The 26,019-nt window shown below is 35.7% G+C and overlaps 1 protein-coding gene across 1 annotated transcript in view; it reads left to right on the top strand.

The window, feature by feature from the left end:
• The window catches only part of Reck (Reversion-inducing-cysteine-rich protein with kazal motifs), a 168,159-nt gene that overhangs the window by 122,460 nt on the left and 19,680 nt on the right, over nt 1-26,019 (top strand). Inside the window, exon 4 of the mRNA XM_085952763.1 lies at nt 10,122-10,158. Within this exon, the coding sequence (XP_085808889.1) occupies nt 10,122-10,158 (37 nt within the window). The remainder of the gene's footprint in view (nt 1-10,121; nt 10,159-26,019) is intronic.

Genomic DNA, 26,019 nt, shown 5'->3' with positions numbered 1-26,019 from the left:
CGATGTTATATTATGTATCGATTGAATTTGACGAACTATTTTTTATTTGTATGAACCCGTATTTAATTTATATCACCATGTTCGATCCTAACATATTATGGGCCTCTACAGAGTGGAAGTTGTATTATGCAAAATATCTTTGTTTTTACGAGAAATGGGTAATTACTCAATCTATTGGGTCCATACTCTGAGTACAAACACAGATTGAAAGATTTCCAGACCCGTAATTTCAGCCCGGGAGCGGGACCCACGGCATTATAAGTCGATACGTCATTGCTCGTCCACCGTGAGTGCAGTACCGAATACTATAATTTATAAAAAGTACAGGATTAGTGCGATTGAATTTATTTCGATCGATCCACCACTAGACGAAGGTCTTCCAAAGATCCTTCGATTCATCTCGATTATTATTATTTTATTATCTGCCACGTAATTTGACTGAATTTGATGTATGATGTAAGTTTGATTATTGATGCCTTGTAGTCTCTTCCATTTATATTTTATTTATTAAAATAATCAAAATATTCCCATATTGCCTGTTTAAATCGTATGGAAGATAATATGGAGGTACTATCAACGATTTATTTCTTTTTAGCTAGAGACATCCCCAAGTGCACGATATACCCACTAACAAACCGTCTAATTTATAACTGAATTTTTCATCATACGTTTACGAAATTCTCTGTCATATTTGATTGGGCCGATGTATTTGAATAGCGTATTGCGGTTTCGGCAAATCAAACTGTCACACGAATCTCGAACACGAATTGAATTGGTCAGTGGAGAAAGGTGACGACTGCCAAAACGCATTTGGTTCTTTTGCAGTAAGCGGCCACCAACCCTAGGAAAGCGATCAAGACCTACTAAAAAAAACATTAATAACATAATAGATATTTATTTTATCGTATATGTACTTATATAATATTATTTTACTTATATCGTCAGGCATAAGGTGGGTTAAGCATTTTTTTTGTATATTTGAAGGTTTGAAGATTTGAAATTTGGATTGGAGGTCGAAACCCATCGAACGGACCTGTCTACATTCGAAGATTTTAACATCATGATGGGACATCGGGATAAATCTCTGCAACTATTAATAATAGAACTGCTGGAGTCCCAAATACAAAATTGCTATTTTTTTGCAAAAGTACCTTACTTATATTCTTCTTTTTCTTCTTTTGACCATATCATATCGGCCTCCACATAGTGCAGGTTTTATCTTCTATATAAATATTGAATACCTACTCTCTATGCTCTTTTATCCCATGTATATTGTAGTTCGAAAGTCTAGTAAACTCAAAGCACACTTTAGTCATTAGTGTTTGATGACCACAATCTTGGGTAACTTTTCCATACATATTCCCAGATAAAAATAACTGACCATAGTATCTCGTGATACGCCTGATTGACATCAGGTGGGGTGCAGGCCTGGTCTTGTTGTGTTTGTTACATTTTGTCGACTTCCAAGTCGTTCAATATTCTGCAATATAATTCATCCAGTTTCATATGAACACATTGTTTTAATAATATTCAATATGAGCTGAGTGCATATACTTATATGTAGTTATTAAGGGCGGACTTGCTCAGCGTGGGTCAAAATGGAGCTTTTATTCTATTTTCAAAGCATGATCCTGGACATTCCTTAAACGTTGTAGATAATCTATTTATATAATTTTGAAGCCTTATTATCCTTTATATTTATTTGAAACATTTGATGACTGCATAAAGTATTTTTATTACATAAAATAGTATTCTTTTAAACGTCTCGCTCTAATGTTTTAGAATATATTCATATTTCACATAAATGTGCAGTGGTGTTAAGATTTTTTACATTTATTAATTTTTAAACACATTTATAAAATCATCAGTATAATTTATGTCGACATTATTATAGTGAAATATTTACGATAAAAAACTATATTGACCGTTTAAAAAAAAGATTTTTTTTCCGGTTAGATACATGTTCAAACACGCGCGTTAACATGTTCTTACTCCCTACTTCAGTTTTAGTTTGTCAATTTATGGCTACAGCCGTATGTTGTAGCTGAACCACTGGGGAATGCCAAAAGAAATGGCGTATTTCAAAAAAACACTACCTTATTCTTAGGTCAATAATTATTATAAAGCAATCATTATTCGTATGATGTTTATTACACTTGAATGGTCAAAGACATAGCTTATAAATAGTATCTTTAGATTTATTTTCAAATGTGTTAATCTTGCCCATTTTTTTAATAATAAAATGCCTAATTCTTGTCAAATTTGGGATCACGGAGATTATCAATATAATTTTTTATCGTAAATATTTCACTATAATAATGTCGACATAAATTATACTGATGGTTTTATAAATGCTTTTAAAAATTAATAAATGTAAAAAATCTTAACACCACTGCACATTTATGTACTGAAATATGACTATATTCTAAAACATTAGAGCGAGAGGTTTAAAAGAATACTATTTTATGTATGTTCTGGTGGTCAACGGCTGGTCGGCCCCAAGTGGACACATTGACGCCAGTAGATGTGTTCATAGCAAAAGTTGGGAAATGCCAAACTGCCAGCAAGTCCCATCTGCTGGCCTCCCCGTGGCGACCTCCGGGCAATGCAGCGTATGCTGTAGCTAACAGCAGGGGGCGAAGGGCGAGTGACCGGCGCCATAAAACTGGCCTTCTGGCTAAGGGAAGGAAATCCCCGACAGAAAAACCTGGTCGAGCCGACCTTCAGGGCCCTCGTGGCTCAGGCCTCGGGAGCGCTGGGCTAATCACCTTGCCTCCTTAAACGAAACAGATTAACATAACACCTACACAGCAGCCTCGGACGACAACCGGCTCTGTAAAACGACGACCTTGCATGGAAATGGACAATGAAACAGGTAGAGTAATCCTCTCTAACAACTCGAGTATGCGCATTGGGACATATAATGTTCGCACCCTGCGTACCCCCGGAAAGGACCTGCACGCCACACGCATCATGCACACCTATGGTGTGGACATCCTAGGGCTGAGCGAAGTGCGCTGGAAAGGAGCCGGGAGAAAGTTGATTGAGGGTTACTCTATTGTCTACTCAGGTCAGGAGCAATACCATCGCCAGGGAGTGGCAGTGTTGATGTCAAAGAGAGCGGCCCGTTGCCTCGTGAAATGGGAACCAATCTCGGAGAGACTGATACGTGCCTCCTTCAAGACGCCTGGTAGCTCATTGACCGTCTTTCAGTGCTACGCCCCCACTGAGGATGCCGACGCGCAGACAAAGGATGCTTTTTACGATTCTCTCCACGCGGCAGTCTCCGCCATCCCCCGTAGAGACCGCGTGATTGTAATGGGGGATTATAATGCGAGAGTAGGAGCAGACCCGGTGCTTGGCCCCACGGTGATAGGACGACACGGCCTCGGTGACCCCAACGATAATGGTGAGCGGCTCGTAGAATTCGCCACTCTGAACGAGCTTGCAATCGGAGGCACTGTTTTTCCCCACAAAGACATTCACAAATATACGTGGACGTCTCCTGATGGACGCACGAGGACGCAGATTGACCACTTCTTATACAGCTTGAAGCACCGAAAGGAACTTCTCGACGTGCGTACTTACAGAGGCGCCGATATCCATAGCGATCATGAGTTACTTATTGGAAACATCCGAGTAAAACTCAGTCGCCAGGCGAGGCCTCCAAAGTGCGAACGAATTGACGTTGAGAAGCTCCGAAGCCGAAGAATTCGGACCGACTTCGAAACTGCTGTACGAGATAGTGTAGATTGTATCTACGAGCGGCACAAATCTGAATCCGACCTCATTGAGGCGGACTGGAGCCTCATAAAGAGTGCGATTGTGTCGTCGGCTCGTACCGTCCTTGGTACCAGAAGGAGTGAGCAGCCAAAGTGGATGTCTGACGAAACGTGGGTTGAAATTGGTGAACGAGCCAGGCTGAAAGCCCTGAGAGACGAGGAGAGAGACCCCGACCGAACCGAGGACCGCCGGACTGACTACCAGACCCAAGACAGGGTAGTCAAACGATCCGTGCGGTTGGACAAGCGCAATTTTATGAACCGGCAAATTGAAGCGGCAGAGGAGGCAGCAAGCAGAAATGACACCAGGAAACTCTTCCGAATCACCCGTGAAGTCTGCGGCAGGCGACCACCGACTCCCGGAGCCATTCGTGGTCCCAGTGGAGCAATAGAGTCTGACGCAGAATGCGTCAAGAAGATTTGGAAGAATCATTTCTGCGGAGTGCTGAACCGCCCACCCCCCTTGGATCCCTTTGACATATCTGCGGAAGCTTTACTTTTGGACATTCCCCGAGCGACCGACATTTCCGATTGCCCGCCCACGCACACCGAGATAAAATCGGCTGTGAAAAGGCTCAAGAACGGAAAGGCACCGGGGGGAGACGGGATTCATCCTGAATTCCTCAAGTACAGCTTGAGCGCAATCCTGCACCCTATGTTTCATCTGATGACAAAGGTGTGGGAAGAAGAGCGCTGCCCAAGGGACTGGGTGAACGGTGAAATCATCACACTTCTTAAAAAAGGTGACCCTCTAAGCTGCGACAATTACCGAGGCATTACGCTACTCAGTGTTCCGGGAAAGATTTTGGCAAACATCATTTTGATGAGAATAAGGGACCCAATAATGCACGTCCTCAGGAAAAACCAAGCCGGGTTTCTACCTGGTCGAGCGTGTGCAGACCAAATCCACAACCTTCGATGTCTTCTCCAGCAGAGCCATGAGTTGAACAGTCCGATGGCCTGCTGTTTTGTGGATTATGAGAAGGCTTTCGACAGTCCGCACCGCCCCTCCCTCTGGATGATACTGGGAGCATACGGGATCCCTCCCAAGATCATTGCCATAATCAAAAGCCTGCACGAGAATAGCGAATGCTGTGTCAGAATTGGAGACACTGTCACGGAATGGTTCGGGGTCACGACCGGAGTCAGACAGGGTTGTGTCCTTGCACCGTTTCTCTTTATCATTCTCTTTGACTTCATACTACGGAAGTCAATACCACCCGACCGAGGCATACCTGTTACCCCCACGGTGAAGCTATGCGACCTGGAATACGCCGATGATGCTGTCCTATTCGACAACTCAATCGAGGGCATTCAAGAGACAATCGACAGGTTGCATAACAACTCCTCTCGCGTTGGTTTGAAAATCAACGCGAAGAAAACCAACGTCTTGTGCAATAGCACCTGTCCTGATCCAGATTTCCCTCTGATTAGCGATGGACAGAGCATCGAGAGCGTCGACAGCTTCAAGTAACTGGGGGTACACATCACGGGAGATGGCATTTTGCAGAAAGAGCTCGCTATCCGAATGGGAATGGCTGGAGCAACATTCAACTCGATGCGAAATGTCTGGGACTCACGATTGTACTCGGTCAAAACCAAATGCCGCCTATTCGACGCTTGCATTCTGACGGTGCTGCTTTACGGTAGCGAATCATGGCACCTTACGAAGGCTCAGAGCAACCGTATACTGAGCTTCGAAAATAGATGTTTGCGACGAATACTGGGTGTGCGGTGGTATGACTTTAGGAGCAACGAGGAGATAAGAGAACGTACCAAGCAGCCTCTCATCACGCTGAAAGTGAAGAGGCGACGTTGGACCTGGCTCGGCCACGTGCTGCGGATGCCAGAAGAGAACTTTAACCTGGCTTGCCTGTTCTTCAAGCCGACCGGATTCCGGCGTCCTGGAAGGCCGCTAAATACAATCTACAGAGTGTATACGGCGGAGCTACGGGATGCTGGTTTGACCTGGAACGAAGCAAGAAGACTGGCGAGCGACAGGGATTCTTGGAGGCGCCGCGTGGTGTCCATATGCTCCAGTTAAGGGGCGGATATGGGCAAAGAAGAAGAATTTTATGTAATAAAAATACTTCATGCAGTCATCAAATGTTTAAAATAAATATAAAGGACAATATGGCTTCAAAATTGTATAAATAGATTATCTACAACGTTTAAGGAGTGTCCAGGATCATGGTTTGAAATTACGATAAAAACTCAATTTCGACGTTTTTATTTCGGATTTTTATTTGTAACGTTAGGTTACGTTAAGTTTTCGTCCTTGAATTCATGAATTTTGCCAAAATCAGTGATGAAAATTGAATTAATGTTCATATTAAATCTAAAAAAATGAACCGATGGAAAGCTCACGGCGAACTATGTCACGGTGAAATGTTTTACTTACAGTACAATAATTTACATGTAACCCTGGTTCAAATTAGTGGCCATACTGAACAGTTTTCCCTCGCAATTTTACGTCAATACTCAGCTGTCAATCCGAACCTCGCAAGCGGACGGTAGCTTCGGATATTTTCGTACGTTCTCGGCAATCTCCGCTTGAATCTTCATGAATCGTGGCAGACGGAAATAGGATAATTTGCTCACGATCGTTCACGATCCCGGAAAACCATAGATAATATAGTTTGGCAATCGTGGCAGACGATCAGGCCAGACGTAATCTGCCAATGCAATTTGAGCATTATGATGGGCGTAAGAACAAAATTGACAATTAATTCCTCAATCTGACGTATACTACTATTATCTATGAAGAAAAATAGTAAATTATTATTGTTGACTGCTTCTGGAATTTACGCTCACGGCTCGTCTAACTTTGACATATTTTTTTTCGAATTCTAAAAGAAACGCTATCCAGCGCAAAGGCGGTCCGACGTCCGGAGACATTACTAAAATATTTATTTGACACTAAAATTTAACGACCCATGTGTGTGCTTGACAATATTATGCGTGAGTAGGTAGGTACGTATTTTTCGTAAAATACACCTAAATTATTATTGAGAAAATTGACTTTGATGTGACATGTCATGTGATTATTAAATTACTATCAAAATAGTTAGCAACATGTGATTGAATGTTACATGCGACACCATTTTGAATATAAGTAGAAATACTATTTTGTAATCCATCATGTAGGATACCTACCAACTGGAATAATATCGATGTTTTTAAAGGATTCGTTTCGACATTATACTGATGTTACTTAAATTGTCCGGAAAATTATACGTATGTAGTTGGCCGTATCACAATTCATCGTGAACTGTTCTATCGGAAATTGATGGCCGTATATTATTGAGATCAAATTCATGTATAAATTAAACATTAAAAATACGTGATAAAAACCATCGGAATACAAGTGAAAGAAAGAATAAAATCGGTATGTAAATAAATTAAGAAATGCAGTCATATAGTAGGTAAGTATATATTTATTTATATTGAATTTTGAATGATTCAACAGTAGATTAGCAAGTAGGTGATTGTAAGTATCAAGTCGAACCTATCAACATCAAATTAATGTTCTTGTTGAATCTAATAAAATTAGAACATTACTGTCTGCAATGCTTCACGAATGAATATATTAGATATTATACGGCCACCTTTTTACGGTACGGCAACTCACGGTGAACTGTGATACGGTAAAAAGTAATACTTTCAATTTACCTAAGCGTAACCTTGATGTTAATACATATACGTTGACTTCGAATCATTCTAAAAATCACCACCATGCACCATATGCGTCAAAAGCCATTCGCAGTTGTATTGGTGTTGTTTGTTATCATTTAATAGATTTAGCGCATGTTAAGAACCCTCATTTTTGTCAAAAGATCCGGTCCCAGGTTCGTTTCCAGTTTAAAAAATCGAATGGGTTCAGTTTCAGCGTTGGGTTCTATCAATTAAAGAATGCCAATAGACCTACCTACTTACCCATCTACGTCTAGATATTTGAATGTTATTTAATTTCATAATTTAAAAAAAATTGCTGTCGATACTATTTTTCAAGATATTTGCAACTTGGAGCATGTGGTCACCACAAGTTGTAAATATTCAACCACATTAGTAAAACAAATCGTAAAACGGTAGGTACGTCATTATAGTGTGGAATATGTATAATATTTTTTTAAATATCTGACTACAGTATTAATAATAGAATAAAAATATAATATCTAATCTAATATATAAAAATTAATATTTGTGTGTTTGTGTATTTGTGTGTTTGTTTGTTCGTATTTAATGCGCAGCCATACCGTTCATCCGATTGCGATAAAACTTTGTAAACTTATTGCTTGCACTTGCGGGAAGAGTATAGGCTATACTAATATATAAAAATGAATGTCTGTCTGTCTGTATGTCTGTCTGTCTGTGTGTCTGTCCCGTATGCGTTCCTATACCATTCATCCGATTGCAATGAAATTTTGGTAAGTGGTTGTATGCACACCCATGAAGGTTTCTGAATTAGAAAAATCATCATCTTCTTCTGCTTCTTCATTATATTTTCTTTTATTCGTATGGTTCCTATACCATTCATCCGATTGCAATGACATTTTGGTAAGTGGTTGTATGCACACCCATGAAGGTTTCTGAATTAGAAAAATCATCACCTTCTTCTTCTTCATTCTATCTTCTTTTATTCGTATGGTCCCTATACCATTCATCCGATTGCAATGAAACCTTCGTCAGTTGTTGTGGTAACACCCGCAATGGTTTTTGAATTAGTACAACCATCTTCTTCTTCTTCTTCTTCTTCTTCTATTCTATATTCTTCTATTCGTATGCGTTCCTATTCCATTCATCCGATTGCAATAACATTTTCGTCAGTAATTGTGCCAACACCCGTGAAGGTTTCTGAATTAGTACAACCATCTTCTTCTTCTATTCTATCTTCTATTCGTATGCGTTTCTATACCATTCATCCGATTGCAATGAAATTTTTATCAAGTGTTGTGCTCACGCCGCAAAGGTTTCTTAATTGTTACAACTATTTTCTTTTTGTTCTATTCTATCTTCTTCTATTTGTATGCGTTATTATACCATTCATCCGATTGCGATGAAATTTTGACCAGTTATTGTGAGCACGCCCGCGAAGAGTTCTGCAGTACAACCATCTTCTTCTTCTTCTATTCGTATGCGTTCCTATACCATTCATCCGATTGCAATGAAAATTTGATTAAGTGATTTGTTCACGCCCGTAAAGGTTTCTGAATTGATACAACCATTTTCTTCTTCTTTTTCTTCTATTCTATCTTCTTCTATTCGTATGCGTTTCTATACCATTAATCCGATTGCAATGAAACTTTGGTGAGTTGTCATGCGCATGCCCACGAAGATTTCTGAATTATAAAATCATCTTCTTCTACTATTCGTATGCGTTCCTATACCATTCATCCGATTGCGATAAAACTTTTGTCAGTTGTGTGCGCACACCTGCGAAGGTTTCTAAAGTATTATTATATAACATACAAAGTTTGTTGTTTGTTTGTTCCATCCAATTTTAATTTTTTTTTTACTACATATTAATAACATTAATAACGTTTTCATATTTTGGTTTCGATTTTAATTTAGTGTTCTTATGTTTGACCTTTACTCCTATTACAATTATTTTCATATTGCCATATTGTATTACACAGATATTTTAATATTAAAAAAATAATTACCTCTTATTATTTTTCAAATATCTAAGATAAATATAACCACGAAGCGACCCTGTGCGAAGCCGGGTACTTCAGCTAGTAATATAATAAAAATAAATATGAAACAATGGAGCCTTTGGAACCTGGTTTTCAAGATTAGTAAAATTTCTGGTCCCGGTGCAGGTTCCAAAAAAAATGAAGGGGTTCTTTCAGAGATCGGTTACAGTTCCATTCCCAACTCTGGATTCTATACACTCATCTATTTCGGTTTATACATAATAGTTCAGAAATAGGTTAGTTTAATGTATTTATTAACAAATCGGTTGAATATCTAAAGAAACTTGATAAATGTCCCCTACAGTTTTCAATAGTTCATTGATCATGAAGATCTATTCCTGGAAAGCATAATAATTTCGTATACCGACCTATCCGCAAGTTACCGACACATCCAGTTACTTATTCGGTTACATATCCGTTCAAAGTATCGCGCTGTGAAAACATTGCGTGCTTATTTTCTCAATTCTCACAAGAATAATACCGTTGGCTTTCGTTAATATGAAGCAATTTGGGGAAAATGATACTCAGAATCTGTCATAAAGCATGTTAAATTATGTATGTAAATTGTCATTTTTGTCACGTGTCACGTGTCATGTGAGTATTTTGAAAGTTCGTCTAATGTATGTACTTATTTTTGTTTCAGACCGAGTTTTGGGCGTGCATGAATCAAACATTACAAGGTAAGAAGTAAATTGTATAAATTGTAATTATTTTATCTTTTTACCGGAATACCACCGAGGAATCTATATTTAAGGCTATACTTCAGTTGAGGCACGGTCTAAAACGATCGTGACTACGCGACGCGAAGATTGTGCAAACGACGAGTGCAGAACAAAACATAATTTGTCATAAAAATTCAACATGCGTCCATTTAATGTTATGTTTATTGTTCTATTACAAACAATAATAATAATATATTCATTGACATGTTTTCTTTTTCAAGTAAATGGGTAACGTTTTTAGTCATCTTTACACGATTTAAGAATTAATTCCCACGACGCCATCACAAAACAAATTGACGTATTGATCGCTCGACTCTCGCTCTCCGATTGGCAGCTAGTCCGAAATTTCGTCGCACCTATAGTTGAAATTTATTTGCCGTTTCACTGAAGTACCTATGCTCTTAAATGAATTTAGATTGTTTGGAATGTCATATTCCGAATTTTCAAAAAATACGACAACAAGTTACAAGTATCTTTAAACATATCCGATTTACTAGGTTTAAAAATTATCTAAATGAACATTTTGCTCCTAAGCGGAGCATATGGACTTCCGCAGGGTTGATGTTATATTTACACATTTTTTACGAGGAATTGTTATTAGTCCGTTGGGTCAAGTCTCTAGTCAATTAAATATTGAAATATAACGTGAAAAAAATTGACCACCGCGGACAATAATTAAACGCAGATGAAAAACTACACTTTTTGACACCACTTTATGGTTGCTATATTTTTCAGAAATTTCTAAAAACCACCCAAAAAACTCATTCAGTTGGCTGTAAACTCGATTTATTTACAATTCAAAGCGTGACATCCTTATTATTTTTTAATCTTCATTGGTTATAAAATAAATGCACAATTATTATTTTTTAACCGTTATATTATGTTATTTTCTGTCCAGGTCCAAATTGAAATAAGTTCTTTCCTTCCTAAGGGGCCGAATTTTCCTGGTAAGAATGATTTTCGAAATCGATAATTCGTTTTATTGGATCATAAAATTGTCTAACTGAATAAAATTAATAAATCGTTATTTTAATATAAAAGGTTTTCATTTATGGTCACGGTGACTATACCTACGTTATTTTTAAGAGGACGGTTCTTTATGTTAACATGTTGTTTTTTTTAAATTTTTATTTATCTTAAAAACCCACCTTTGTCCCAAATACGAGAGAAAATATGGCTCATTAGAGATTGAAATTATTCTATAGAGGAAATGATTTGAAAGTTGAAAATTAAGTCTGGTTTTTAAGTGTTTTGATAGCAAGAAAGGAATATGAAGGAAAATTACAATGAGATCGAAAAAACGAGTCGACAATGATTTTGATGGAAATTTTAAAATTCGGGGGATTCATACATGCCGGATACGACTCGTATAATATTTGTGCAGATTTTTGTAAAGCAAAATTTACGACAGTTCCGAAACTCCAGGAAAACGTCCAAATCACAGAACAGATTGATAAATAGAATTCCGATCCAATACACTACATTTTGACGAAAGGTTTTGAATGTGTGAGTTTCCTACGAAAATGAACCACACATTATATGTGTGCAATAGTGTGTGTTGCAACCTTCAAATACACCAATATTGAATGACGTCAGTGCATAAACCGAGAACAGTTGTCAGAACGAAGAACAAGCGTATTCTCGACACGTGTTTAAGTTTAACCCATATTCTTGTACACTCGAGATCGGTTGCCTGTTACCTACTCCACACCCGTTAGGTATTTTAGTTTCCTTTATTTCTGAGTTCCTTGATATAAACTCAAATTTACACTATTTCCGCAAAGGAAATACGGTCACCGTATTTATAAATAATGCTTTAAAAAAATATAACAATGTAGAATCTACTCTGGTTTTGCAGTCAAAAGTTTTTAAAATACGGCAGTAGTATAGGAAGCATTATGGAGAACATAAAATCTTATGTCTGGATGCTTTCAACATTTTCTTGTCTGGAAAATAGGATTCCTCTATGTATGATGGATTCACATATATTATTACGTACGTTGTATGGGATATATTTAAGACGTACTTACGTTACACAACTCGTATATTATTTAGTTTTATGAAACCTTTGGTGTGGTTCTTGCTACTTACTAAGATCACGTTATATTGTATACTAAAAATACAGTAAATTGGACTTGTTGATTTTTATTAAGAGCCGATAAAATATTGAATACAAGTAGAGTTGGGTATTTTCCGAGGAAATCTCAATCTCGAGATTCGGGATTTCCCGAAATTATGAAATTTCGAATTCTCGAGATTCGGGATTTCCAGAAAACCGTTCTCGAGAATTCTCGAGATATCGGGAAATTTGGAAAAACATGTAAAAATCCTAAAATCAGTTAAAAACAAACAAATTCCTATTTTTTTATTTATGTAAGAAAACAAGCAAATAGAAGTAGGAAAACCAAAATAATTCAAAACATTACTAATTTATTAAAATAGAATTTCAAAAAACACAGACTATCAATCGCTGCGTCTGACAATCGCGTACGCTTTTGAGACACAAAAATCCCTGATGTTGAAAAATTGCGCTCATTTTGAGTCGTCGTTGGCTTAATTGTGTTAAATGCCCCGATCAGTCTTTGAACGTTTTGTGTTTTCTGTCCACTTTTTTCATATAGAAAAATCGTTATTTCAATTAATTTTTGATAATAAAGAAATCCCGAATCTCGAGAAAAGATTCTCGAGATCCAGGATTTCCCAAAATGTAAAAAAATCAATTCTCGAGATTCGGGATGGAAAATCTCGAAAATTTCTCGAGAATTCATTCCCGTCGGGAAATTCCCGAAACCCAACTCTAAATACAAGTACTTATCTTTTATTTTGTCGTGTGGTATATTTCGCACTCATTGCCATTTAGAAAAAAAATGTATTAGTAGGTACCTATCACAATAGTGACATATTGTGGCAAATTATATTTCACATAATATGTAGGTATGACAATAATATTATTATGTACGTAACTAATATATAACATCGACGTGGTCGTACACTCGTACCTAAAGATAATCAGAAAAGTTGATTATCGTTTCTCGAGATTTTTTTTTCAGTTTTTAGAGTTTCGATACCAATATCATATCGTATCATCGATATCAACAAAAAGAAAAAAAAGTATTGTTGTCTCGCGTTTCCCGGAAATGCAGAAAATTTGTTGGGAAAAACACTTTCGATTTGCTTGATTCTGGATAGAATTTCTTAAATTCGCGGCTGAAAATTTTGGCCGGTCGAGCTAAAAAAACGGTCTTCTTATTAATATGGCGGATTTTTTTACCGAAAGACCTAAAAAAGATCTCGACTTCAAATAAACTTTTTTATTTAACATTTTGATGCGGATCTTGAAGACGTTTTATTTTTTACAAGAAATGGATATTAGCTAATTGTTCAATCAATTCCGTTCATGCTCTGCGTATATAAATTTATATCGAGACCCAACAAATCATAACAACCCCGCACCACACCCGCCTTTAATCGGCAGTATCACGGCGCACTACGTTTAGGTATGATTGGTATGAAGCATCAGTATTTTATATGACTGGGAATATCTCTGGAGCAGTTGCACTCTAGTGTAATAACAAACTACATTTGCCATGATACTCGGATCTAGAACCTGAGAACCACTACTGTATAAACGGACACGTTACCAATCGTCCATCGTGGGCGCTTTTATTTATATAAGAAAAATTATAGTATAACCCCAGCAATAGTGTACGTGAAATAGATTTACAGTGAAATAAAATGCATTTTGGCACAGACAGTGGGTAAAATGAGTTCTCTCCAGCATTTGTAGTAATACACAGCATATGTATCGCTTTATTTTTCATCCGAATATAGCTTTATCAAGGCACATTAGCGTTTATTGGAAAACTTCAGCCTGCTATACTTATATCGCCAGTGCTCGAAATAGTAAATTTTATGAACCGGAGCGCTGTGTAATTTTTAGAATATTCTGTGTGGTCGATTTTTTGTTAGATATCGTATACGACTACTTCTGACGAACAATAATATTTTTTATGCTTCGGGAATGTACATCTACTGAGGATTTGAAGAAGAAACATTTATTAAATTATCAAAATCAACAAAAAAATTATTAACTGACAAAAAATATAATATTGTTTTTCACTTCTTTACTTCTTTCTTCATAAGTAGTGCATGATCTGCCTAATCCAATAACATTAATATGGACGAAGCATCTGGAAAAAAAATGACACTCACTTTTTTGTCGGGTCTGCCGAATGGCATAATCTGTTCTAACGCCATCACAATAAAGGTGATATTGCTATAAATTCCCGATGCTGTTTGTCGGGTCTGCCGAATGGTTCGGCTCAGACGGGTTCTCTCGAATGAACATTGACACTAGACACACTGTTCTAACGCCATTACAATAAAGGTGATATTGCTATAAATTCCTGATGCGTGATATCGCATAATGGAAATTGCGTGACGTCTACCTATACATGTGCGTATGTCGCTGTGCGCTAATTTACTTGATAGCTACTGTATTGAGTGCGTTGTTCATTAATCCTATAGACTACTAGTATAAATAAAACTCTCATTAATTAGATTTTATACTATTTATAATTATAACTGTTTAATAGTAACATGGATTCGTACATATTTTTATCAATCATTAATTATTATTGATACAGTTTGTTAAGTACGCAACACTGTGGTTAGCACGCGTTGATGAACACACTTTATTTGTGGACCACCCGTACAAAAAACAATTTTTTTTCGCTGAAGGCCGAAATTGAAAAGATAAATTGAAATCGTATCGAAAAAACTTTATAGTTTATATCACTAGTCGAAATCGCGGTTACGACAGAGTTTCAGTACACGGGTACAGAGGACAGTCTTCATGACATTAAAAATAAATGGCGACAGAGCAAGTCAAGATTCTTTTTATTTTTCTAATATTCTTTCTTTAAGCACTAAGGTGCATGATTGCAACATCAGTCCCATGCAGCATCGCTAAGGGACAAGTGTGGCACTAAAATCTTTTCATTATGACACGATTGTAGCGTCATGGAAGGCGTCCGTGCACAAATCGCGGCTGCATATACATGGCGGGTGGAGATGGGGTAACTCAAATCAGGTTAAATATTATTTTTTACAATGCACCCGACACGTTTCGCTTAAAAATAATAAAACAATATGTATGTAAGGTAAGTAGATTTAATCATTTTCTTAATAATTCTCGAACCGGAACACAATTTTTAATAGAAAATCAGAAACTGTAACTGCACTCCAGTGCGTTCCCGTCCATTTCGAGCGCTTTAACATTGCGTTCTTAGATTATAGAAAAATATAGATAGAGCGATAGTGAGTGTTTGTTCCCGAACAGATGACGAATTTTTTCTCGCGCTTGGGTCAGCCCCACCACGCGTCCTTCACGCCCCTTTCAAGGGTTTTTCGGAAATACGTGACAGTGTGCGTGAACATTTGCTTGGCGTAGTGTTGCCAGATTTCGAATTATTTTACAAGCGATTTAATTTTATATTATATTAATAAATATTAGCAGAGTGAATTTTGGTAATACGAAATATATTTAGGTAACACACAATCTCAAAAATACGAATAATATTTATTACATTCCTATTTATAGTGTTCGGAGAAATAAAAAAAACATGTTTTCATAAAATTTTATTTATTATTAATCAAATAATACATTCAATTAACGATTCAAACATATTTGCTAAATAAATTATGTAGCTGGTATCTACCGACTTAGAAGTATAAGTAAAGAAAAATATAAAGCGTCAATTACATTGAGCTACTTTACGAGCTGTTTGTTGGCAAATTTAAAAGCGGGCGATTCAGCTACTGCGATTGTGATGATGACACACAAAACTTTCCATTCGCTGAGAAGCCACAAGCCAGCGACTATTTTGACAGAACGTAGTTCGTTTTTTCACCGGGAGGTTGCTACTGCGCAGACGCAGTAGGCCCACACGCCGGCGTGTTGCGTGTAAAGTTGACCGGCTTTCAACTTTTCTCGGTAGATTGTTTACAATCTGCTTGTTCGATGATGACACTAAGCGACTTTACAGGCAGATTGTAAATTCGGCAACAAGCAGCTCGTAAAGTAGCTCCATGTAATTGACGCATAAGTAAACACAAAAATACCACAATCTATAAAGATTTTAAAAATAAACCCATTATGATAAAAATTGGTTTATTCTGAATTTTAAATATCGAAACATTGGGTAATGATTATATTGAAAAAAAAAGAATTACAAATCTATGGATACATGCTTTTCCATCCACCACCCGCCACGTCTCAACACCCTTTCAGGCATATACCGTGGCGTAACGAACGAGAAGCGTCCTTCAAAATTGTGCTGGTAGCATTCCCTTTCAACCGATGAATGGGAACACTACCAGAGGATGTGATTGGCACCCTGCTATTTAAAGCATTCTACATAAGCATGTATCGAATTTTATAAAACCAAGCTGACAGAGCTCGTTGACGAAGCCACCGTGACCGGTTAAGAACTAGGAAGTCCAATGGTCTGGAGTCTTTTGGTTATCTCCATGCGCCACATACTATTCGGAAAGAACAAAAACGTTTACACAAATCTAGTAAATCTAAAAAAATCAGACACATAAAACAAAATTACGTAAATTTACAATCATATAGTAGGTACATCGGAGATGGCACGTTTTAAAGAGGCAAGTGTCGCGTTCGATAAATGCTGGAGAACACGTTATGAGCAGCTAACACTAAAAATGAGACATATTTAGTTTAAATGTGAATAAAATATGTATTGGAATTTGCTAGGAATATAATTCTGAAAATTAAACATGAATTTTAATATAAAACGAAAATTCATATAGACATTCAAGGAATAAGAAATTATAGCCCTTGGTTTTGGATTAGTTTTTTTTTTAAATTGTCGTTTTGTATACAAGTTTTTCAACAAACTCGGACGTTTCGAAATATAGTGTGGTACTTACGAATCCGATAAATAAGTGATAAATGATATTTAAAAACTACCGCTATATTTTATACACCAGCAGCCGTAGCTGATTTATTCATACAACACGTCGCTATAGGATTTGTTTCCCGAATATCCATTTTTGTCGAAATCGACATTTTAATGCAGTTCAATTTCTTTTATCGAACTCTACCGAAATCATTTATAAAAACAATATATTTTTATATAGGAACAGAGATATTTTTTTAAAAAACCCGAATACGCCATGTTAAGTTACAATTACTCCGTGGTGTGCTCCCGAATGTCCAACTATTCGTACCTGAATATCCAAGTTAATTTCGGTCGAAATATATCTCTGGCTGAGTGTTTATTTCCCGAATATGACTTCAGCCAATCAAACCGCGCTTACGCCGTGCATCTCGCTCCCATATTCACGCTGTCTAGCTCTAAAACAATCACGCCCACTTTCATATTTTTCGGCCGTCCGGGGACTTCTTTTAAATTTCGTCTTATTGATATTGTTTTTAACGTTACTATTGTTCTAATAGTGAATTCATCAAATTTGAAGAGATCATTCATAGCTGATACATCACTAGTTCGCCCTGAACTTACAGTAGAGTTGTGGAAGTGAGTATTTTAACCTAAATAACTGCATTTTGTTTTGATAAATGACACAAAATCCCAACGGTTATATGAATTCTACAGTATGACCCGGCAACTACTATGACGTAAAAAATAATTATTATTTCAAATTATTATTAATCAAACATTGTTTGTCTTTATTTTACTTTTAATCTAGGTATTTCTATGAAAATAAAGGCGATGCTATTATTTATTTTTGAATGTGCTGATAGTTAATTTAATTTAATATGTATGTTAGTAACTATTTATTTGGTGGATATTATATACTTAGGATATTGGTACCTACCTAATATTAGCAGCCAATAGTAATTAATTTATACATGCTATTATTTTGTGTTGTTATTCCTTACAATAGTAAATATATAATATTTATTTGGTGGTTTGTAATAAGTTTAACTGTCAATTATAGAAATATATAGATATAATAATATATAGATATATATTTTTTTTTTTGGAAAAAGTATGATATAAAATTGTTAGCAAGTACGAGTAAGTACCATCATAAAATATTGGAGAAATGACCGTGACGTCGGTTAGTAATTGAAGTAGTAGATACCTTATAATATATTTTCTCAGAAGTGATTTAAAAAAATTATGTAAGTATGTTCAATTATTAGAATGGTACATTCTTAAATCTTGTGAATTATTCGTTCAATAAAAAAATAGTTAATTACTTAACAACTATTTTATTACTTAATCCGAAAAAAACCGAAAAAGCGATTGCCGCATGTTAATATTACATACGAACTTGGGTAATTACGATCATAGTAGAGGTAATTATTAACAATTATCGTGTAAATAAATATAACGTTTGAGGCGCGTACTTTTTGACCACTCAGTAATCTGTGGGCCGTGCAACAATACGCTACGGTCTTAAATCCCGAACGTCCATGTTTTGTCCCGAATATCCATTATTCTGAGAGAGCGCTTAAAATTTCCCGAATATCCACAGTGAGTACTTGTAAATAAAACGCATTTTCTGTGCATTTAATGATTTATACCAGTATGTTATTCTTGGAATCTATTCTTAGATAATGTTGCAATCATACAGTGTAGAAAGAATGATTGATACATCTACTGATATTGAAATATACGACAATGAAATTTGTTTTTCGTCTCCTGTAAAATTGACATTTGGTCTATTCGGGAAACAAATCCTATAGCGACGAACAGATAAGCTTGAATACGAAATATTAAAATATGTGTATAATATCGCAAAATGTGTAATATTATTTTAAAACAGATGAAATCAAAAATCACAAATCTGGCAACATTTTTACCCACACTTGCAGAATTCTGGCGTGTACGCAACGAAATGTAAGCTAATCAAGGAAATGATTTCAGATTACAGAATAATATAGAATAATCACTGTTTATGAAGTACTCATAAGTGGAAAGTAATCCCATCTTCCTGTTTTTGGTTCCTAGATGTGTTTTGACATCGTTTTATAGAACAATACGGCATATTTTCCGATTTTCTTGTAGATGTTGCCGGCACAATGTCAGTTTATCGACTGACTGCCATTTTTGTGGCGTGTTGGCTATGCACTTGCTAAAACATGACTCACTAAAATCGGCTATTGCGGAGGGCTTGATTGCGTTATATGATTATGGGCCAGCCGACGATAAAGACGTCCCAGACGCGATTTTGCTGCACTCAATTGCACTTTTATACATCCCCTGCAAATTTTACACTATGTCTGAAGTTTCTAAGCCTCATAATAATAAAGTTCATATATGCCTAAACTCTGGCATGAAACTTTCATCAGACATAATAATCGTTGTTATATATTTTTATACTGCAGATTTTGTATTAGTTGAAAAGTTACCTCTAGTTTTATTTAATTTGTTTACATCTCAGAATAAGTTCAACAAATAGATGTAGTGTTTCTGTACAGAATTTTACAAAATAGTTTGCCATACACATGCAGCCAATTCCAACAATCATAAATGCTGAATACGTCATGGTACTATTTTTTCATAGTGGAAAATTATTGATCATACGACTTTGTCGGTCAATGCAAATTACATACTAAAAGTTTCCACGTTGTTAACTGATATTTGATCACGAGAGAGACGTAACATTATTTAAAATATAATATTACAAAAAACTATACAAACTAATGAAAAATACAGGAAATTCTCTGAATGAGTATTTTATCACTACACTACTGTCATTGGGGCTCATGGTTTGTCGTAGTGCTAAAAAGAATATATATATATATATATATATATGGCGTATGGTGTCTTTTGGGATAAGACGTGCTCTTCAAAAGGATATTATGCCTATATTCCAACTTTGAAATACATTAATTCTAGGTAGGTACCTAATGAATACTCGATGACAAATTATAACAAATTACATAATATTGTGGTATTCTTATTAGTTTCTAATAAAATTATTATAAGTTGTCAACGCTATATGTATATATTAAAATAATGCGGCACTGTTTGCAAAGCATGAAAAGGATGCTAAAAAATTAGTAGCCCCACACAAAAGTACATTTTCTCGCATAGGGTGTACTGCCGCACTAAGCACAGAGGCCGTATCTACATTTTAGGCAAGTGGGAGATCTGAGCTTTCATATTATTTTACTTTTCCTGCTAATACTGGGGAACTTTTTGTTTATTTCATTTTCCTATAATACTTAATTTTGGTTTAAGATTTGTTTACATACCTTGAAAATTTGATTTATGTTATTTTTCGTACAAAAAATGTACTTACGGCTTCCTCGATACAAAGCTTTTCTTAGACCGTACTAAGGTAATTTGGGCGTATCTACATTTTTTTCTTTAGTACCAATTATCTTTTTTTAGAATACAAATTGAGAATTAAATGGAATAGAATGATATTTAAAATTTATTAGACAATAAAATATAATGGTTTATGATCTTTAATATCATATTGTATGACAATTTATTGAAATCAATATAAAATATAGCAAAGAACAGAAAAACAGTTATATAAGTTATAAAGAGTAGTATTAAAATTAGTCGAAATCTAAAATAAGTGCATACATATTATTTCTATGATTGATATGGAATCGCTTAGTATTTATCGAGTTTTTTTCTCAAACTCCGTAGATACGGCTATTAAAATCCTTGATTTCTCCGTAACTATAGCAGTTACGGCTTGGATTTATTTACCGATCTTATACAAAACTCTGCAGAATCCAAATATCTAAAAACATGAAAATACCTTAATACGTCAGTTACGGCATCTGTGCTTAGTACGGCAGTGTAGTACCGTGCAGTTAATGTGTCATTAAATTTATTTGTTGGTTTTGTGACATAAACCATGACATGAATATTTTGTGAATACATAAGGCGTGCGCTGCATCCAAAGAATTTATGGACCGCACGCCACTGATATATATAACAATAATATGTGTATACCTATATGTATTTAAAAATGCTAATAGGAAGAAGAATCATTTTAATAAACCTTCATGGACGTACCCGTAAACCGATCGTCGTGATATTAATATTGTTCATTGAAGCATACGTGAATAATGCTATTATGTATGTCATGCAAGCGCTGTTATTTATTATAAAGTATGCAAATTTTCTAATATGATAAGCGTTGTGATTTATCGTCGATGACACGCTTCCGTCGTATCTCTCCAAGCTAGGCGAGAAGCTTTCACGGTGCAAGCAAAAGGCCCATTATGTTTTCCGTCAAAACTCTGTGAATAATTTTATTCTCGTACCAATACGTGCTCCGATACGTTGCAAGTAAATGGATACGAGATTCAATTTCCTTACAATTCACTTATCACCGAAACATGGATAAAGATTCTGAAATCTCGCAAGTTGATAAATAGATTTCATAGTATCAAAAATTATTATAGCGTTCTCACTTTTCCTTATTCTGTTTTGACGTTTAATTTAGAAAATTACACCGATCAGTCAAGGTCCTAAATCTAAATAAATACTTACCTACTTGTGAACTAGTGGCCATTGGCCATCGTATTTTTTTTCCAACATTCCGTAATAATGGTGTTTATTTCAAAATTTACCCTTGTAGACTTTCCAGTTTAGTTGGTCCAATATAATATAATACATTATGTTTAGTCTATGGTAAGCACGATCAAATCGAAAGTAATGTCCAAATGGCGTGATTTTTTTAGACGATTCTTATTTCTTCCATGGCTCCTTTTTATCGAGGGAAAATAGTTTCAGATCGCGCTGGCATCGGGTTTAGAGATAGGTGTAAGAAAAAGAAAATTTCACGATGTATGTGGTATATGGAACGAAAAACGTAGGTATATAATTATTGCGTATCCACATGTAGCTACTAAATTGTATTGTCGTTTAAACCTGACTACTGGAAACTATCCGACAACGATTTGGTTGAGATGTCTGTCAGTTAGTTTGCGCGGCGGCCAACTATATTTTATCGAAATAAGTATGTTACACGTCGTGTACAACCAAGTTGGTTCGAACGCCTTACCAAATCGGACTGTCTGGATGGCCTTCTAGCAATCAATGTAGGTATTCATAGTATAAACATTTACGCACTAAACTAAAATAAAATGAACTAATAATTGTAGTAAAGGTAAAGAAATATTCCATCTGCATTAATTATATCGTGTATAATTAGCCTTTCTTCCTATATTATGTACCTACACTTGTAATCAATAATTCCAAAATGTATTTAAAATAATGGAATATAATTAATAATTAAAAACAAAACAATATGGCCATTGAATTATTCACGGCCGAGGTTTAGATATTCGACGTGACAAAGATAAGTAGGTATTAGATTTATTATCGAAATGCGAGGCAGAATAAACGTACACATATAATTTATTATATTAAATGTGTGAAGAGATATCTCGAGATGAAAATATCATGTGGCGTATTAAATTACTTCTGGGAGGGTCTCGAGAACCTCTGTAACTGGTGACCGCTGACTTTGGATTCATGAGGTGAAGTAAAGGGTCATTCCTTGGAGAAATACTAAGGTATCTTTTGTATGGATCACAATCATTTTCGTTTGGCTGACATGTTGAAATAATAATATATGCAAATAGTTATTTATTTAATCTTAGATGTAAATACTATTTTGGTGAGTAAGAATAGTCATAGACAAAATAATATAATGTAATAGAAATACTAATCAGTTCTAACCCTTTCAATTGTTCTAAGAAATTACATCAGTGTTTGCAGTTGTCGCTCAATTTGAAAATGATTATTTTTTTTATTATTAAAATTACAAAAATATTTAAATCAGTTATCGTGTGTAGGTATACGAATTATTATCTTGAAGAACATGGTAATATTTATTTTTCAATTCAGCTAATATTATTTTCAGCAAGGATATTTTAATTATAAAATAATATATAAGTAAGGAATTGTATGCTATTAATTAAAGTAGGCAATTCCAGTATCCAGTAGGTAATTAAAATAATCAAGCCACACCAAAGAAAAATAATAATTGGTTGCCAAAGTGGGCCTACCATTAATTTTTAATTGACTTCGTTTCATGTTTTTCGTTTTTGACAATATCTTACAATGAAAATTAATTTCACTTTAATAAAATTTTGTAAAGGTTTCATGTCATTTTGTTTATGTATAGGTCAAGTAATTTTACATTAAATATTTTATGAAGAATTTTTATGTGGCTTTAAAAATGTTGATAACAAACTCAATTTGGTGAATTATTCGTTAAACCATAGAGGTATTAAATAAAAAGAGGGGCAAGGAATCGGCTTTCTCATAGAACTGAATTAAGCAGGCCAACAATAGCCGACAACTTACGAGAAATAGCGACGCGATAAAAAAAATGCAGGGTATCACGGAGGATTTACTTTGGTTATTATAACGTACCCATATAATATAATGTTACCATGTAAATTTTGCCGCAAATTGATTACCAGCCTGCCTCACCATACTTGCCTGCTTCACCATACTTTCATATAACCTGCCGACCCTAGCATTAAACCCATCTGTGATGTCTTGACCCACTACACGCACCGCAAATTGCCGCAGTCTGCGTCAAGTTATTGCGCTTATGTGGTAACTTGCGGTACGTGTGTGGGTCAAGCTTTAGTAATACGGCTATATACCACCATAAATCGTCCAGTGTTCGAATTTAGAACTACCTCATCCCAGTATAATATGTCAATTGTTAGCATGTGGCGTCCTCACTCAGCGGACAACTTATACTGGCCGATAAGAATTTAGTACAATAACACGAGGAAGGCATCTAATGGCTCACTTTTTTATTTGCAGTGTTTTGTGCTCTCAGGTAATGTCAACAATTTAAAAAAAAAGTATATGTTATAGGACATTGTCAGGAATTCATAGTGGAACTGCGCCATTGACTAATTTATGGACAGCTGCGCACACACGGAGGGGGGGGGGGGTTCGTACACACATTATTTAGGTGATTGGAATATTACTTATTATTCTTCTTCGCCAGGAATTCATGACTGAGGATCGTGACGCAGATAGTTTGGTCATCGAATAGTCTTTTCTATGGGTTTCCCCCGCTTCTCTCGGAATTATACGATACACAAGGTCTGTGTCAGTGAAAGGGTCGTGGAATTGGTGCATCCGTAGTTATAGTTGTAGGCTTGGTCTTCATAGTGGATAGTGTTGTAGTTGTGGGTAATGTATCCGGATGGCGGTTATAGTGACGAGTATTTATAAGTAGTTGGTGGAGTAAATGAAAAGTCTAGATTTTGTGAAAATTATTATGGATATTTTTTTCGATATTGACACCACCCATATCATTTTTCTGGGTGCGCGCCTGATTATGGATTTTACACACGACAAAGACGGTAGATACAATGTTAATACGTCAAAATAATTAAACGATAAAAAGAACTTTTTATATATCACGTTTTTAAATTTTCTGTTGAATCATAATATAAACTTGACAATTCTATGTATTAATAAATACTTTTTTTTGTACTTGATAGAAATACTGAATAAAATATAGAATACTGAAATGTCATTTTGACATTACATATTGATTTCCATAGTAACGCACGTATATATTAATAATTTAGTTGCTAGGACTGGAAACACAAGAAAAAAATTGTACTGGACAAACAAGAATACGAGCTAATAAAAACGTGGTAAAATAGGGACAACGTACTATCAGATTTAGCTATCTGACTTCTTAGGGCGGATAGACTATAATAGTATGAAACATAATAATATAATCACTAAATCTCAGTTTGCCAATCGGCAGCTACCTAGTCCGGTTTGTTTTCTGCACTATGAATGATTTTAGGGTACAATCAACAGGTATGGGTAAATAATAATAATAATACATTCATCGTGCAGTAGATCCTCCGGGGATGATAGGGCCGCGCGCGACGGGGGCAAGTCGTGTCTTCGGATCGCATCTTTCGCTGCCGTTATTTACATTTATCGAGTAGGCCCCTCTGTCCCTCTCCGGCCCTGGTCTCTTGCCCTCTTCCGTGCCATATGCTCCACGCGCTTGCTTTGCATCCAACCGTGCACGACGGTTTTTTTTTACTTTGTTTTGGAAGGACGGTCACCTTGGTTCATTTACTTTTGCTGTATCAACCACCCCACTCCACTGACTTCGATGCTTTCGGGAACTTTTTTACAAAATATGCAAATATACATGGAAAAAATAGCCATACCTGCTACCAGTGTCGAAGGGTGGAGGTAGGCTGTTAAGATCCGACATTAATTAATAGTGCACATTAAACTTTGTCAGTTATACGTATTTGTTTTCATTAAACTAATACTACAAATATTGCTGGTTTTTATTGATAGTGTTGGTTAGTTTTTTAAAATTCAATTATACTTTGCGTAAACCAAACCATAATAGATAATAGTAAAACAATATTCATCTATCTATAAAATATTTAAAATTATGCCATTATGATTAAATCACTGCAATAGGTGTTCTAAATTGAACAAAATCAAATAAGTATGACTGAAAAATAGCGCACTATTTTTGTTGAATCGCCCATAGCATACCTAAATCATTATGGTTTGGCTTAGGCAGGGTTTAATTGATTTTTGAAAATAAATTAGCACCATCTGCAATTTGTATTCTTAGTTCAATGAAAACAAATAAGTATGATTGATAAATCTTAGTGTGCCCTATTTACGTCGGATTTAACAGACTACCTCCACCCCTCGCCACTGCCTCCGAGCCCTTTATGCTTTACGTTAACGATGCAATTGATCACCTTGTGGTGAAGTCAGGTATTATGATATATAAACCTTCTGTGTTTCAGAGGTTAACATG

Source organism: Rhyacophila brunnea, unplaced genomic scaffold (genome assembly GCF_057557595.1).
Source record: "Rhyacophila brunnea isolate RB1 unplaced genomic scaffold, BYU_Rbru_1.0 scaffold_3, whole genome shotgun sequence".
NCBI lineage: Eukaryota > Metazoa > Arthropoda > Insecta > Trichoptera > Rhyacophilidae > Rhyacophila > Rhyacophila brunnea.
The sequence above is the reverse complement of the archived record's forward strand: the minus strand, read 5'-3'. Positions and strand labels throughout refer to the sequence as shown.